Source organism: Penaeus vannamei, chromosome 33 (genome assembly GCF_042767895.1).
Source record: "Penaeus vannamei isolate JL-2024 chromosome 33, ASM4276789v1, whole genome shotgun sequence".
Taxonomy (NCBI): domain Eukaryota; kingdom Metazoa; phylum Arthropoda; class Malacostraca; order Decapoda; family Penaeidae; genus Penaeus; species Penaeus vannamei.
In genome coordinates, this window is record NC_091581.1 from 3,008,450 (window position 1) to 3,023,983 (window position 15,534).

General features: G+C 43.1%; 1 protein-coding gene across 1 annotated transcript in view; it reads left to right on the forward strand.

Moving 5' to 3' along the window:
- Sos (Son of sevenless) overlaps positions 1-15,534 on the forward strand; it is a gene marked incomplete in the record, with an annotated part of 80,940 nt that overhangs the window by 24,355 nt on the left and 41,051 nt on the right. Inside the window, 11 exon segments of the mRNA XM_070145118.1 lie at positions 705-777; positions 945-1,062; positions 1,269-1,425; positions 1,722-1,829; positions 2,100-2,260; positions 2,478-2,634; positions 2,801-2,932; positions 3,858-4,040; positions 4,241-4,423; positions 4,609-4,738; positions 4,900-5,072. Coding sequence (XP_070001219.1) covers positions 705-777; positions 945-1,062; positions 1,269-1,425; positions 1,722-1,829; positions 2,100-2,260; positions 2,478-2,634; positions 2,801-2,932; positions 3,858-4,040; positions 4,241-4,423; positions 4,609-4,738; positions 4,900-5,072 — 1,575 coding nt within the window.

A 15,534-nucleotide genomic window follows, 5' to 3' on the forward strand; every position in this document is an offset into this window, starting at 1 on the left:
TGTGCCCATATTTTTGGCCATGTGATTGCCTATGTAATATAAAATGTATACTTAAATGTGTTTATGAGTATCTAGACTTAAAAAAAAAAAAAAAAAAAAAAAAGATAATGATATCTATAGGTAATTCTGGGACGAGGAAAAGATCCAATGTTTGGCTTGTAAGAAAAAGGCCATAAACCACCAACAAATGAGTGATATATAAGCAAATATAACTTTAGAGTAGTGGTTCCCAATGTTACCCTAACCCACATAGTCCTTTCTTTGGCACCCTTTTCTTTACCCCCCTTCCACCTCACACAACTTATCTCCACAGCAAAGTGCATCTTTGCCTATTCCATGAATTACGTGAGCTTGAAACATAAAAAAGGTCTGACATTTCATATTTGAAATTTATTTTACCAAGGAATCTTGTAGTATCCCTAGGTATTACCTACAGCACCCCAAGGTGGTGTGGGTAATACAAGTTTGTGAAGCTTTACTATGAAGTTTGATAAAGAATACCGATATTGATTGATAATGTAAAATATTAATGCTGATAGGTAAAATAGATCATTATTAGAAATTAATGAAATTAACTAATTTCTTTTCTCTTTTAAGAAATTACTTTAGAAATCTTCAGTATTCTTTTTCAGGAACTGTGACATAAAAGAATTGTTAGCAATGACCTAAAATACTGTAGACTAATAAAAATGTTTATTTTTCAGGTTGGAGAGTACAGATTTAAGGAGAAATTTCTTATGAGAATGGTAGAAATTTTAGACAGAGAAGATACTGAAGGTAAGAGGATTGTATTTACCTTACACTTTTTGTTTGGCATGTAGCACTAGTTGAGATATCAGGTTAGAGAATATGATGTAAAGATAAGTCATGAAACCAGATGATAATGTAGGAACCGAAATTCTTTTTCACCTGGTTTATACTTTCATTTTGTAAAACCCCGCCAGAGATCAAATACTCCTTTGAGATCCGGCCACGTGACCAGCCCAGTGTGGTGCTACTTGCAAAGTCTATGGAAGAGAAGAACAATTGGATGGCTGCCCTTGTTATGCTCAACACTCGGAGGTGAGTGTCAATTTTGAAGATGTAGATCATGTCCTATGAAATTTTCAGTTACTATTTTGACTTCATTAAAACCTTTTTTTTTTTTTTTTTTTTTTTTTTTTTTTTTTTTTTTTCAGTATGATAATTCCTGCGCACAAAAAAAAAAGAAAAAATGTATGTAGAATGTGATACATGTAACATGTGATCTGTGATTTTTCTCCTTTCAGTATGTTAGAACGAACTCTAGACAGTATATTATTAGATGAGGAGAAACAGCATCCCCTCAAGTTGCCTGACCCAAGTGTCTACCAGTTTGCCATTGAGGACTCCGAGTCAAACATTATCATCGAAGAGAAGGAAAACTCAGGAACTCCTCTTATAAAGGTGACCATCGACACTTAGTTGTGAATTGTGTGTGATTTGTTAAGCATTCATGTTAGTTTTTAATCTTATAGTTTTTATGTCTTTATTCTTGAACCTGTTGTGGATTCCTTTTTTGTTTATCTGAACAGAATAAACTTGCAGTTTTCGAATCTAGCAAAAAAGTATTAATGAGCGTTTCTGTATTATATATGGTTTCAGTATAAAAGATGAGTATAGTAATGTCATTATTTATATGATAAATGGGACTAAATAATGTTTTAGTAATGGGAAGGAAATAATCAACCTATTTATTCCAGGGAGCAACGCTGCCAAAGCTGGTTGAAAGATTAACATACCACATGTATGCAGATCCAATGTTTGTGAGAACGTTTCTCACTACTTACCGAAGCTTTTGTACTCCAACAGTGAGTAACAAGTTGTTTAGTTTTGAGATAGAACTAATGGATATCCCCTTTATTGTTTGAGAAATTTCCTTGTAAGTCATCTTATGCTATAAAATTCTTTAAAAATGTAGATGTGGTAAATAGTAATTCATTCTGTAGCAGTCAAAAAATGAAATAGTTGGTAAATGTAGATGTACAAAGATTCAACATATTCCCCATGAAAAGACTTGCACTCTTATTTTGTTTCTATCCATCCTTTTTACATCGTACTTCGTTGCTGTCCCTTTTTAGGAATTGCTAGACCTATTAATTCAACGCTTTGACATCCCTGAGCCTGAGCTCCCACCTATAAGTGAAGAGGAGACACAAGAAGTCAAAAACCAGCAACTTTCCATACACAGAGAAATACTTAAACGCTTCAGAAAGGAGTATTCGCAACCTGTTCAATTCAGGTAAATATTTGTTAGTTACTAAGTGACAGATTTTGTATTGCTATCCAATATTAAGAGCTTTAGTACATTGTGTATGTAGCTTTCGTCTTTTGATGTATTAGATGTGAAGAATATCTCTTGCTTCTCATAAGAGCTTTTTTTAATGGGATTAACCAAATTTGTAATATTTTCAGTGGTCTGATGTGATACTACTAAACTGATCTCTGTTTTTCCACAGAGTTTTAAATGTTTTGCGTCATTGGGTAGATTATCACTTTTATGATTTCGAACGGGACAAAGCACTTCTAGAAAAACTTACCAGCTTTCTGGAGAAAGTAAAAGGCAAATCCATGAGAAAATGGGTAGAATCCATCACAAAGATCATTCAAAGAAGGGTAAGTTAATAAACTATTTGGCTGAATGTTTTTGAATGCACAGTGAATTTTTTTTTCAAGTGGCCAAAGTAAGGCAATATACTTTCAAATGCACAACTTTTGTTTGGTATTGTAAGTGATACAGGATAACCCTTTCAAGTTTTCTCAAAATAATTTTCCTTGACAGTGCAATGAAGAGCAGAGAGAAATTACATTTAGTTTACATCGCTCACCCCCGTCTCCCAAGTGGCACATAAAACTAGAGGACAAAGATTGGGATCTTATACTTCCCATCAGTTCAGGTGGAACATCGCCTACGGTAAGTGGACACGAAGTTGCATTTGAGGGGGTTGTGTCTTTTTTTCTCGCTCTCACCATGCTTGCTCTTATTGCTGATTGGTTTTACAGGTATTCAGTCTGATACTAAGGAGGCGCTGTAATTGCCAGAAAATTTCACGTTATTGTCAAAGATCAGCAGAGAACAGAGTACAAAGACCAATAGATATGGTTTTCATACCAATTTCAGCTTTGTGTAGGAATGGAAGACTATTGGCATTCTGGTAACATAAATTGCAAAATAATCTAGAATTCTTCATGATAGATGATGTGCATTTTGCTAACTTTGCACTATAAGAAATATTTACTACTTTTGGACAATTTTAGTGTGTAGAAAATTAATAGATGGTGATATTTTTGACTAAGGATGTTTGATACAAAAACATGTTTTCAGGCAGATGTGTTGGGTCAGTTTACAAGTTTAACTTAGCTTTTGACTTTTAAGGTTAAGGTATCAGCAGTAACTGACACTGTAACCAAATTTCTCTACCAAAGTTACTGCAGTTTTTGTATGGATTAAAATTGGGGAGATATTACACCCCACAAAAATATATTTTTATCATATAAAACAATGAAATGATAGTTAAAAATATGTATATGTAGGGAAAGTAAAAAGATGATATATATCCATCCATACATACATACATATATACATACATATGGTTATATATAGATACACACTTATGATACTTATTTCACAGTCCCTGATATTTGCATATATAGATAATCAAAATAATTTTTGGTTTTGCAAACCATATTTTCTCCCACTCAGTATGATACCCTTAACAGAAGCAATAGGTCAGCAGTATTAAAATTGTAGGGTCACTATGAATTGCATATAGAATTTTAGGTAGCCATTCATTTGGTAGCACTGCAGTTTTTATAATTTGTATTCCATCATTTTCCAGCCTGACCTGGTAAAGCCATTGCTGATGCTGCACCCTATTGAAATAGCTCGTCAGCTGACATTGTTAGAGTTTAAACTGTACAGAGCTGTGAAGCCTTCAGAACTGGTAGGGACACCATGGACCAAAGAAGACAAAGAGAAACGCTCACCAAACTTGCTCAAAATGATCCACCATCACACCAATGTAAGTACAGAATGTACCAAGGTATAAGGGTAATCAGCTTTGATTTGTATCTTTATTTTTGTTTAAAAAAAGCAGATTACTTTACAGTGCATTTTTATTACTCATGCACAAAGCACCAGTTAGTTGGAAAGAAATGAAATGCAGTGATAAGTAAATGTTTCTTAAATTTCCTGTCATTAATCCTTTTTTGAACCCCCCAGGTAACACACTGGTTCATGCGGTGCATAGTGGACTGTGACAATTTTGAGGAGCGTGTGGCTGTGATGATGAGGGTAGTGGAGATCATGGTTATGTTTCATGATCTCAACAATTTTAATGGGGTATTTGAAGTGTCCAGTGCGTTAGCGTCTGCTGCTGTACACAGGCTAGAGCTTACCAAAACGGTGAGATAATTTTGTTTCTTGCATGTTATTTTGTTAATAATTTGCTTTATGACAGTGTTTATGATGGACTTGTAAATTAAAAGTTTTTATGGTGAGGAAATGCAGTTTTGCTGTATTTTTGCTGCACAAAAGAAGTGGAAATATCAGATTAACACTAATGGTATTTTATTCTTCCTGATGAATAGGAGGTTAAGAAACGTCTTCCACAAGGGCAGGTGAAAGTGTTTGAAGAAGCTTCTGAACTTAGCCAAAACCATTGTAAAAAATACCAGGAAAAACTTCGATCCATTAATCCACCATGTGTCCCATTTTTTGGTAAGGATTCTGTTTGTACTCTTGAAAAGGAATATAGTTTCTGTATTCTTGAATGATGTCAACATTGAGGAAGGAATTTCAGTGCCTTTTACTTTTAATTTTGATTTATTGAAAGTAGATTTCTGATAAAGTATTAATTTATCGTCTTCTGTTTCCCAAAGGAATGTACCTGACCAACATCTTGCATATTGAAGAAGGCAACCCAGACTTCCTTGTCCGGGCAGCAGAGGGTCTAATCAATTTTTCAAAGAGACGAAAAGTTGCAGAAATCACAGGAGAAATTCAGCAGTACCAGAACCAACCTTACTGTTTGCTGGAAGAACCACGCATCAAAGTGAGTGTTCATTTATTTTCTCAGCTTTTGTTTTATGTGAATTGTTTGAATGAGAGGAAAGTCAAGTATGGAACTCTGAAAGGAGACAGTGATTTCACCTATGCTCCCACAAGAGTGAGTCATGGTGTCTCATTGGAAATATTTTACAGCAAGTGGAATATTCTTTGGTGAAATTTTCAACATGCATATCAGACATCCTTGTATAATTCACCATGTATGTGGGGGCAGATTTTTCTAATGATGTAGGATCTAATCTTAGCCAGAATGGATCTATATTTTGATACTACTGTAGGTCTCTTTGGCGTGTTTTCATTTTAAAAAATCAACCTTTTTAAGTGTATGATAATGATGACTGAATTGATTTGTGATGATAGCTTGATGCAAGAATTTAATAATATAGAGAAAGCATTATATTAGTGCGAGAAGAAGAATAATTTATTACAGAAGTCCGCATCTGTCACATGGTCTCAGGGTGTGGTTTTGTGAGACCTTTTATAGTAACAGAATTGATGAAAGTAATGATACATGATAGATGATAACACATTTCCACAAGCATTGCAAACTCACATATCCATCTTCCAAACTGCAGAATAAATGATGATTATGTTGGGAGTAGGACTGAAAATAGAGATATCAGTAATATGTGTTGTTTACGTGATTGCTAGGTTAGTGTGATTGTGCAGCTGCGTTTGAGTGCCCATGGTGCAAATAAATGACAGAAAATGATGATTGTCTATTGTATTTTTATTTCTTTTGTCCTCGTTTTATCATGGATCTGTCTTATTCTCCATTCCTTTTATCTCTCTTTTCCATGTGCTCTTAGTTCATTCGTTATCTCTCTCTCTCTCTCTCTCTCTCTCTCTCTCTCTCTCTCTCTCTCTCTCTCTCTCTCTCTCTCGTTCTCTCTCTTTCTCTCTCTCGTTCTCTCTCTTTCTCTCTCTCTCGTTCTTTCTCACGTTCTCGCTCTCTCTCTCTTTCTCTTTCTTTCTCTCCCTCTCTCTCTCCCTTTCTCTCTCCCTTTCTCTCCCTCCCTCCCTCTCCTCCCTCTCCCTCTCTCTCCCTCCCTCCTCTCCTCCCTCTCCCTCTCTACCTCCCTCTCCCTCTCCCTCTCTCTACCTCCCCTTCCCTCTCTACCTCCCTTCCTTTCCCTTCCCCTCTCTCTCTCTCTCTCTCTCTCTCTCTCTCTCTCTCTCTCTCTCTCTCTCTCTCTCTCTCTCTCTCTCTCTCTCTCTCTCTCTCTCTCTCTCTCTCTCTCTCTCTCTCCCCCTCCCTCCCTCCCTCCCTCCCTCCCTCCCTCCTCCTCCTCCCTCCTCCCTCCCTCCCTCCCTCCCTCCCTCCTCCTCCTCCTCCCCTCCTCCTCCTCCTCCTCCTCCCTCCTCCTCCTCCTCCTCTCTCTCTCTCTCTCTCTCTCTCTCTCTCTCTCTCTCTCTCTCTCTCTCTCTCTCTCTCCTCCTCCTCCTCCTCCTCCTCCCTCCTCCTCCTCCTCCTCCTCCTCCTCCCTCCTCCTCCTCCCCCTCTCTCTCTCTCTCTCTCTCTCTCTCTCTCTCTCTCTCTCTCTCTCTCTCTCTCTCTCTCTCTCTCTCTCTCTCTCTCTCTCTCTCCTACCCTCTCCTTCCCTCCTCCCTCACTCTTCCTCCCTCTCCCACTTCCTCTCTTTCTCTCTCTCTTCTCTCTCTCTCTCTCTCTCTCTCTCTCTCTCTCTCTCTCTCTCTCTCTCTCTCTCTCTCTCTCTCTCTCTCTCTCTCTCTCTCTCTCTCTCTCTCTCTCTCTCCCTCTCCTCCTCTCTCTCCCTCTCCTCTCCTCTCTCCCTCTCCCTCTCTCCCCTCTCCCTCTCTCTCCCTCTCTCCCCTCTCCCTCCCTCTTTCTCTTTCTTTCCTCCCACCCTCCCTCCCTCCCTTTCTCCCCTCTCCCTCCCTCCCTCCCTCTCTCCCTCTCTCTCCCTCTCCTCCCTCCCTCCCTCCCCTCTCCCTCCCTCCCTCCCTCCCTCCCTCCCTCTCCCCTCTCCTTCCCTCCCTCTCCCTCCTTCCCTCCCTCTTTCTTTCTCTCGCTTTCTCTCTTTTTCTTCTTTCTTTCTTTCTCTTTCTCTTCTTTCTCTTTCTCTCTCTCTCTCTCTCTCTCTCTCTCTCTCTCTCTCTCTCTCTCTCTCTCTCTCTCTCTCTCTCTCTCTCTCTCTCTCTCTCTCTCTCTCTCTCTCTCTCTCTCTCTCTCTCTCTCTCTCTCTCTCTCTCTCTCTCTCTCTCTCTCTCTCTCTCTCTCTCTCTCTCTCTCTCTCTCTCTCTCTCTCTCTCTCTCTCTCTCTCTCCCCCGTTTCTCTCCCTCACCCTCTATTTCTATCTTCATCTCCATCTCTTTCTTTTTGTTTCTTTTTCTTTCTTTTCTTTCTTTTACTCTATCCCTCACTTTCTGTTTCTCTCTCGTAACCCCTACCCTCTTCCCACCCCTCTTTTTATTCTCTCTTCTTTTCTCTCATTTCTTTCCTTTCCTCTCCTTTCTTTCATTTCCTTTCTTTTCCTCCTACCCACAGCTTGCCGTTCCCAGTTGTCGCTGCTTCTCACGGTCTTTTCCTCCCTGTTCTCCCTCCCTGTTCTTCCTCCCTGTTCTCCCTCCCTTCACTAACACCCTGTGTCTCTCACCCTGGCCCTGTTCTTGGTCCTGTCCTGGCTCTGTCCCTATTTCATTTCTTCTTTCTCGTCTCCTTCCCTCTCTCTCTTCTCCTTCTCGTTCCTCTCTTCTGTTCTTTCTTCTCTCTTCTCTCTTCTTCTCCTTCTCGTTCCTCTCTTCTGTTCGTTCTTCTCTCCTCTCTCTTCTCCTTCTCCTCCTTCTCGTTCCTCTCTTCTGTTCTTTCTTCTCTCCTCTCTCTTCTCTCTCTCTCCTCACTCCTTTCCCCTCTCCGCTTTCCTCTCTATCCTTTCCTCTGCCCCCCTTCCCTCTCTCCCCTTTCGCCCCCGTCCAGTTCAGTTCAGTGCGTGCGTGTGTGCGTGCGTGCGTGCGTGTGTGTGCTGACGTGGGTGGGCCGAGTGTGACGTCACAGTATGGATCGCTCGCACCGGTAACGCACATATGTGAGGGTCTGGAGAAGGGATGGAGGGGGGGGGGGGAGAGGGGTCGAGGGAGGGAGGGAGGGAAAGAAGAAAGCAGGGAGAAGGAGGGAGATTGATAAAGATGAAGGGAAGGCGGAAAGGTTATCGGGTAGAAAGAGAGAGATTGGAAGAGTGGAGGGAACGCTCGGTAATGTGGCGATGAGTAGATGGGGGTATGGAAAAGCACTTTTTTTTTTTTTTTTTTTCATTTCTCACTGTGTCTTTCCTCCCAACCCCCATCCCCTTCCTCCCTTCCCCCTTCCCTTCCCCTTCCCTTCCCCCTTCCACCTATTTTTTAATCATTTTCACTGTGCCTTTCCCCCTCCCCTTCCCCCTTCCCTATTTTTTATCATTTTCACTCGTGTTCTTTCCCCCAACCCCCCATCCCCTTCCTCCCTTCCCCTATTTTTTTAATCATTTTCACTGTGTCTTTCCCTTCCTTTCCCACCCCCTCCCCTTCCCCCTTCCCCTATTTTTTTAAATCATTTTCACTCGTGTCTTTCCCCTTCCTTTCCCACCCCTCCCCCTTCCCCCCTTCCCCCTATTTTTTAATAATTTTCACTCGTGTCTTTCCCCCTCCTTCCCACCCTCCCTTCCCCCCTTCCCCCACCCCCGGTTCTACTTCTACATTATCACGATTTTTTTGGGCCGTTTGTCTTGTCTTTGTCTTTGGATGCTGCTCATCATGCATCATCAGGCTGTCTCCAGGTATGGGTCTTCCGAGAATCACATCGATATCAAAAGTGTTTTTTTTTTCTTCTTCTTCTTCTTCTTTTCTTTTCATCTTCTTCTTCTTCTTCTTCTTCTTCTTCTTTTTTTTTTTTTTTTTTGTCTCACTATGTTCACTCTGTCACTAACGGGTTCACTCATCTGGTCACTCATCCGCTCACTCACACTCGTTCACTCACTGACACACTCGTTCTTACGTAATCACTTAACCACTCTTTCTTTTTTTTTTTTTTTTTTTCTTCTCTTTAATTTCTTTCTCTCTCTCTCTCACTTCTTCACTCTTACTTTCTCTCTCACTCTCACTCTCACTCTCTCTCTCTCTCTCTCTCTCTCTCTCTCTCTCTCTCTCTCTCTCTCTCTCTCTCTCTCTCTCTCTCTCTCTCTCTCTCTCTCTCTCTCTCTCCTCTCCTCTCCCTCTCCCTCCTCCCTTCCCTCTCCCTCTCCCTCCTCCCTCTCTCTCTCTCCCTCCCTCTCTCTCTCCCTTTCGCTCCTCTCCATCATCTTTCTCTCCCGTATTATTTCTTCCCTTTCTCCTGACTCATTCCACGCTTCTTTCTCCTGCTTCCCTCCTCCGCTTCTCTCTCTCGCCGTCTCCAGTTTCGCCTCTTTCCCTGTTCCCATGGCCTGTTATCGTCTCTTCCTCATGCTCTCCATTCCTATTCTCTCCTTTCCTTTTTCTCTCTTCCTTTCTTTTTCTCTCTTCCCTTCCTTTTTCTTTTTCTTCCCTTTTCTCTCCTCCATTCCTCTGTCTCTTCTCCCTTACTCTTTCTCTCCTCCCTTACTCTTTCTCTCCTCCCTTACTCTTTCTCTCCTCCTTTCCTTTTTCTCCTCCCATGGCTCCCTATATTCACTTTCTCCTGTCTCCTCTCTCGTCGTTTTCCTTTCGCTTCCCTTCTCTCTTCTCATCCATCTCTTTTTTATTTGAGTGGAGAATTGAGGAAATGGCCAAACGAAGGAAGAAAAGGGAAATGAAAGGAAAGAAATGAAAGTAAAGCATAAAACATGGTGGGGGGGGCGAGGGAATGTAAGGGTAAGGGGAAAGGGGAAACAGATGCGGATAGGAAAGAGGGAAAGGGAAAGAAAAGGGAATGGGGAAGGGGGATGGAAAGTGTATAGGGAGAAAGAAGAGAAATTTAAAGAGAAAGATAAGGGGAAAGAGAATGGGAAAGGGATACGGATATGGATAGGAAAAAGGGAAAGGGAAAGAGATGGGGATAGGAAAGGGAAAATGTATAGGTAGAAAGAAAGGGAAATGTAAAATGAAAGAGAAAGGAAAAGGGAACGGAAAGGGAGACGAACGGAAACGAAGGGAAAGGAAAGAAAAGGACAGCCAAGGGGAGGGTAAGAGGGAAGGAAACTCGGTCCTAGGTCAGAGTGAATGGAGGGGATAGGTCATAGAGAGAGGAGAAGGGACAGGAGAAGGAGAGAAAGACGGAGGAGGAAAAGAGAGAAGTGAGAAAGCCGGATAAGAAGTGTTAGATCGCGTGGTAGAAGTACCCAATTGCGAGAATAAAGGAGAGTGCGAATGTAAAGGTGGATAGTCACTGGCGTGGGAAGGAAGGGTTGTCAGAAATGCATGTAAGAAAGCAAGAATTGATTTAGAGTGATAAGAAAGCAAGAATTGATTATTAGAGTGATGGGAATGATGATAAAAATGGGGGCCAGTGACGGAGTGAAGAAAGAACAAATACTCTGTGCCATCGGACTCTTGTCTCGGATGCGGAGTCTGGAAGCTGTGGCTGCTGTCAGGACCTCTTCTGCGGTTGCGATTTGCCGTTACTTGCTAGGAGTCAGCTGACTGGTTCTCCTGTTTTTTGTTTTCTTTTTCTGTTGCTCGTACTGTTGTCCTTATGTTCTGTATGTGTAATTGTATAGCTTTTGTTGCTGTTAACGCTAAGGTAAGGTATATTTATTCGTTGATTTATTTACTCTCAATTCCTATTGCAAGGAGATGATTTTTGTTGGCGTTTCTTTGGGCGATTGTCAGCTGGGTTTATATTTATTTATTTATTTATTTATTAAGATTTATTTATTTAATTATTTATTTATTTATTATGTAGTCTATGGGAGGGAGGCCAGTTAATCCGTTTATATATCCCAGAGGAAGTTCGGAGGTGCGTTCACACGTATACAAAACACACAAAAAACACATAAAAAACACACAACATAAAACACACACACACACACACACACACACACACACACACACACACACACACGCACACACACACACACACACGCACACACACACGCACACACACACACACACACACACACACACACACACACACACACACACACACACACACACACACACACACACACAATAATTCTGCGTGCATTTCGCCCGTCCGTCCGTTCGCACGCTATGCTTACATTTAACGCCTGAAATCCTATTCCGTGTGACTGCAGACTTGAAATAATTTCATATTGATGGAAGATAGCTGTCTTATGCTTGGCATCGTAAGCCATGTGACAGCGGACTTCCAAGTCAATTATTTTTTGTGAAAAATGGGGTGATAGTTTATAAGATAAAGATAAAAATGATAGTTACTCTAACTACGTTGTTATCTTTATTGAGAATTCTATTTTAACTACGTTGTTATCATTATTGAGAATCCTATTCTAACTACATTGTTATCATTGTTACTGTCATTACCTTCATCGAGGCAAGTACCCTGCAATAGATCAGTTAGACCGTCAGTTAATGCACATGTGATATGTACACGACTGTCCAAGATGGGATGTGAGAAAGGAGTGTGGGAGGGGAAGGGGGAAGGAAGGGGGGAGAGATAAAGGGAGGAAAAGGGGGATGGGGTGAAAGACAGAAAGATGGTGGAAAGGGGAAGCAGAAAGGATTGTGTGCGTGTAGGGGGGTGAGGGGAAGCAGAGAGGACTGTGTGAATGTGTGTGTGTGTAAATATATGAAGAAATACGTAAATGTTTTTCATGATTCATATTTGTTTTTTTTTTATGTATTTGTTAAGTTAAGTTTAATGGGATTTGGGGGCATTTGTAGGAGGTTGTGCGTTGATGGGTACTGGAGATGAAGAGGATAGTGATAGAGATGTAATTGATTAAGAGGAAAAGGGGAATATAGTGAAAAAGAATGTGGTTGAGATGGAGAGAGATGCAAGAACGAAGGAAGAGAAGGAAAAGGAGAGAAGGAGGGAAACGAGAGAAATGTGGAGAAGCAAAACCGTCCAGGTCCCATGGCGAATAAAAGACAAGTAATGGAAGCTTCCATAAGTTGGATGGGAAGAGGACGAGAAGAAGCAGGAGAAGAAGAAGAAGAAGAAGAAAAGTGTTTGAGTGTTGGAAGATGGGCTTGGTGCGTGTGGGTTGGAAGCAAGAGGGGGTGTGGGGTGGGGGAGGGAGAGGGGGAATGATGAGGGTGGGGGTGGGGGTAAGAGGGGGGAGGAAGGGGGTGGGTTGGAAGCAAGAGGGGGTGTGGGGGAGGGAGAGGGAGGATGATGAGGGGTGGGGGTGGGGTGGGGGGTAAGAGGTGAGGGGGCGAGCGGTGGGGAGGGGGTGGAGATTGAAGAAATCCACGTAGGAGCGGTTGACGTACGTGGCGAGATCAACCGTGAAAATTGACGGAGTCGCGTATCCCGTGCGTGAAATGGGGGGGGGGGGAGAGGGGGGAGGGAATCCGGTAAGAGTACAAGGCTCTTGGACCCGTCACCTGGTCGCCTCCTCCTCCTCCTCATGCTGTTATTTTACTTCTTCCCCTTCCCGTTTTTATCGTCTCTCCTTCTCCATCCCTTTATCTCACCTTTATCCCCCTCTTCCCTTCTTTTCTTCTGCTTTTCTCTGTCTCCTTCGTCTCTTTTCCTTCGTCCTCTTCTCCCTTTCAGTCTCTCCTCTGCAGAGAAGAGAAATGGAAGGGGAATATAGGAGGGAGAAGAGAGGAGAGGGTGGGAGAAGAGAGCAAAGAGAAGAATAGAGGAAAAGAAGGATGGAGGAAGCAGATGATAGATGGATAAATGATCGAATGGCCGGTAGACAGCCGGTTGACGGACTGATTAGTAAGTTGATTGATAATCCGATTGAAAATTGGAGGTTGATGGATGGATGGCGAAAGGACGGATGGATGGGTTAGTGGATGGATGGATAGGTTAGTGGGTGGATGGATGGGTAAGTGGATGGATGAATGAGTGGATAGATGGATAGATAGACGGCGAAAAGACAGATGGATGGATGGGTTAGTGGGTGAATGGATGGCGAAAAGACTGACGAATGGGTTAGTGGCTGGATGGATGGATGGCGAAAAGACGGATGGATGGAGTGGCTGGGTGGATGAATAGACATGAAATTGATGTATTGGTGTATCATTGGTGGAATGGATGGATGGATTAGTTATTGCGTTAGTATGCTGGTTGATGGGTTGTTGAGTCGGTTAGTCGGGTTGGTGCTGGTTCGAGTTGTGTAAGTGACGGCCGGCGAGTGGGCAGGGAGAGCAGTAGATGTGATAAGCTGACGAGGTATAGATTGTGAAGCCTGTCTCTCTTTCTCTCTCTCTCTCTCTCTCTCTCTCTCTCTCTCTCTCTCTCTCTCTCTCTCTCTCTCTCTCTCTCTCTCTCTCTCTCTCTCTCTCTCTCCTCTGTTTTGTTATGTAATTCCTTCAATTTTCGTAATGTCTCTTGTATTTCTGGTTCTCTTCTGCCGTCGAGATGAATGCACGCCGTTCCGGGTCCTCTGAATTGCTTTAGAATATTGTAGAAGTCCTTCGGCGAATCGGGCGGACGGAGGGGTGGCAGCTGCGGGTGCGTACACAGAGGGTGACGGTGCCTGGGAGGATGCCAGGTTAAGGATTCCTCTGACGTCATCTGTGACGTCAGAGGCTCCCTGATAGATTGGCGAGGCAACGGCAGCGTAGAGAGAGAGAGACACGTGCGCGGACTCCCCTCCCTCGGCCGCCTCCCTCGCTCGCTCGCTCTCTGTCCTTCCAGCCACCTCGACTCCGCACCGCAGCACGTTATAACACGGCGCACAACACGGCCTTTGCCTTGTAATATCACCGCGTAGAGTATCAGAATAGCCAACTGCCTGCGCTGCGGTTCGGGGCCTCGGATTTCGTGCTGGCAGACCGGCGTAACGCTTCCGAACGAACGATGAAACAATACGGTAACATCGCAGAGAGAGGTTCACGTCAGTCACAGCGCAGTTTGGTATTTTTTAAGAGTAAGAGATAAGCAATGGAAGGCTTCGCAGTGCAGGGCAGCGCAGCAGATCAGGCTTTCGTGTTAGCGTAGGGTCGTATAACACACCGACACGATGCAATGACCAAGCATAACGTACATGAACAACATGGGTTTGTAGCAGAACGCTTTTAATGCCCAGAAAACCCCTCCAACAACCTATGACACAGCGTCATAGTGACCTGAAACTACAACACAGCGCAGGGCCTTCTTGTAACAGCATAGGAAGCCTCGTCATATTGCACGTCTGGAGAGCACCACAGGCCACCATAGAGCTGGCACTGTAGGCCATCACGTTATTGTTCATGTCTAATGCTGTGGCTCTTGTTGCTGTTCGTCCCAGCTGTATTTTCCCTTTTTTTCTGATATATTTTCGATCGGGTGTGTAGTATTCTCACGATCATCATCATCATAGTTATTGTTCAACTACAACTACCACTATTCTGATTTTTTATTCATATATTTTAGCTGGTATTTTGTCATTTACTTGATATAGTTCCCTAACATCGAACACTTGGGCTTTCGTACAATATTACTTACACTCAGAGCCTCGCCTTGAATGATATTATAGATGTATATTGGTCATTTCACATCACTTACTCGTCCATCTAAAGGAATTAACGCTATTACTGTTCGTTTTTTCTTTTTCTTTTTTTCGGCTATCTTTAGTACAGTTGTGTAAGGGTGGGTGGTGGTGGTGGGGGGGGTAATTATGATTGTTATCTATAGCTGTCTAAAAGAAGCGTTCTGCATTTTTTTGTTGTTTTTAATCCTTGCTTTTTTCTCATTCTCCATACTATTCTTCTCTTTCCTCTTCTCCCTCCTCTTCCTCTCACTTTCTCTTTCCTCCCCCATCCCAATTTCCTCCTCCTTTCCCTTCTCTCTACTCTCCTCCCCTTTTTCCCCCTCGCCCCTTCCATCATCACACCTTCCCCCTCTCCACTCCCCCCTTCCCCCTCCTCCCCCTACCTACCTCCTTTCCCCTACCTACCTCTCCCTTTCCTACCTTACCTCTCCCTTTCCTCTTACCTACCTCTCCCCTCTACCTACCTTCTCCCTCCCCCTACCTACTTCTCCCTCCCCCTACCTACTTCTCCTCCTTTCCCTTTCCCCTCCCCCTACCTACATCTCCCCTCTTTCCCTTTCCCCCTTCCCCTCCCCCTACCTACCTCTCTCCTTTCCCTTCCCCTCCTTCTACCTACTCCTCTCCCTTTCCCCTTCCCCCTACCTCTACCTACTCCTCCCTTTCCCCCTCCCCCCCCTCATCAGATAAGTTCAGTTGTTGGTGTTGATTGACCAAGCGCCCTGCCTCGTTGGTCTTTCATGGGTCGTTCTCGTCCGGCCGGGGGGCTGTTCGCTAGTTTGAGCTGGTTTGCTCTTTTTGTTGTGCATGAGATTGTGCGTTGGTGTCGTTCGGTCTCTGTCTTTTTGTATTTTTGTTGTTGTAGTTTA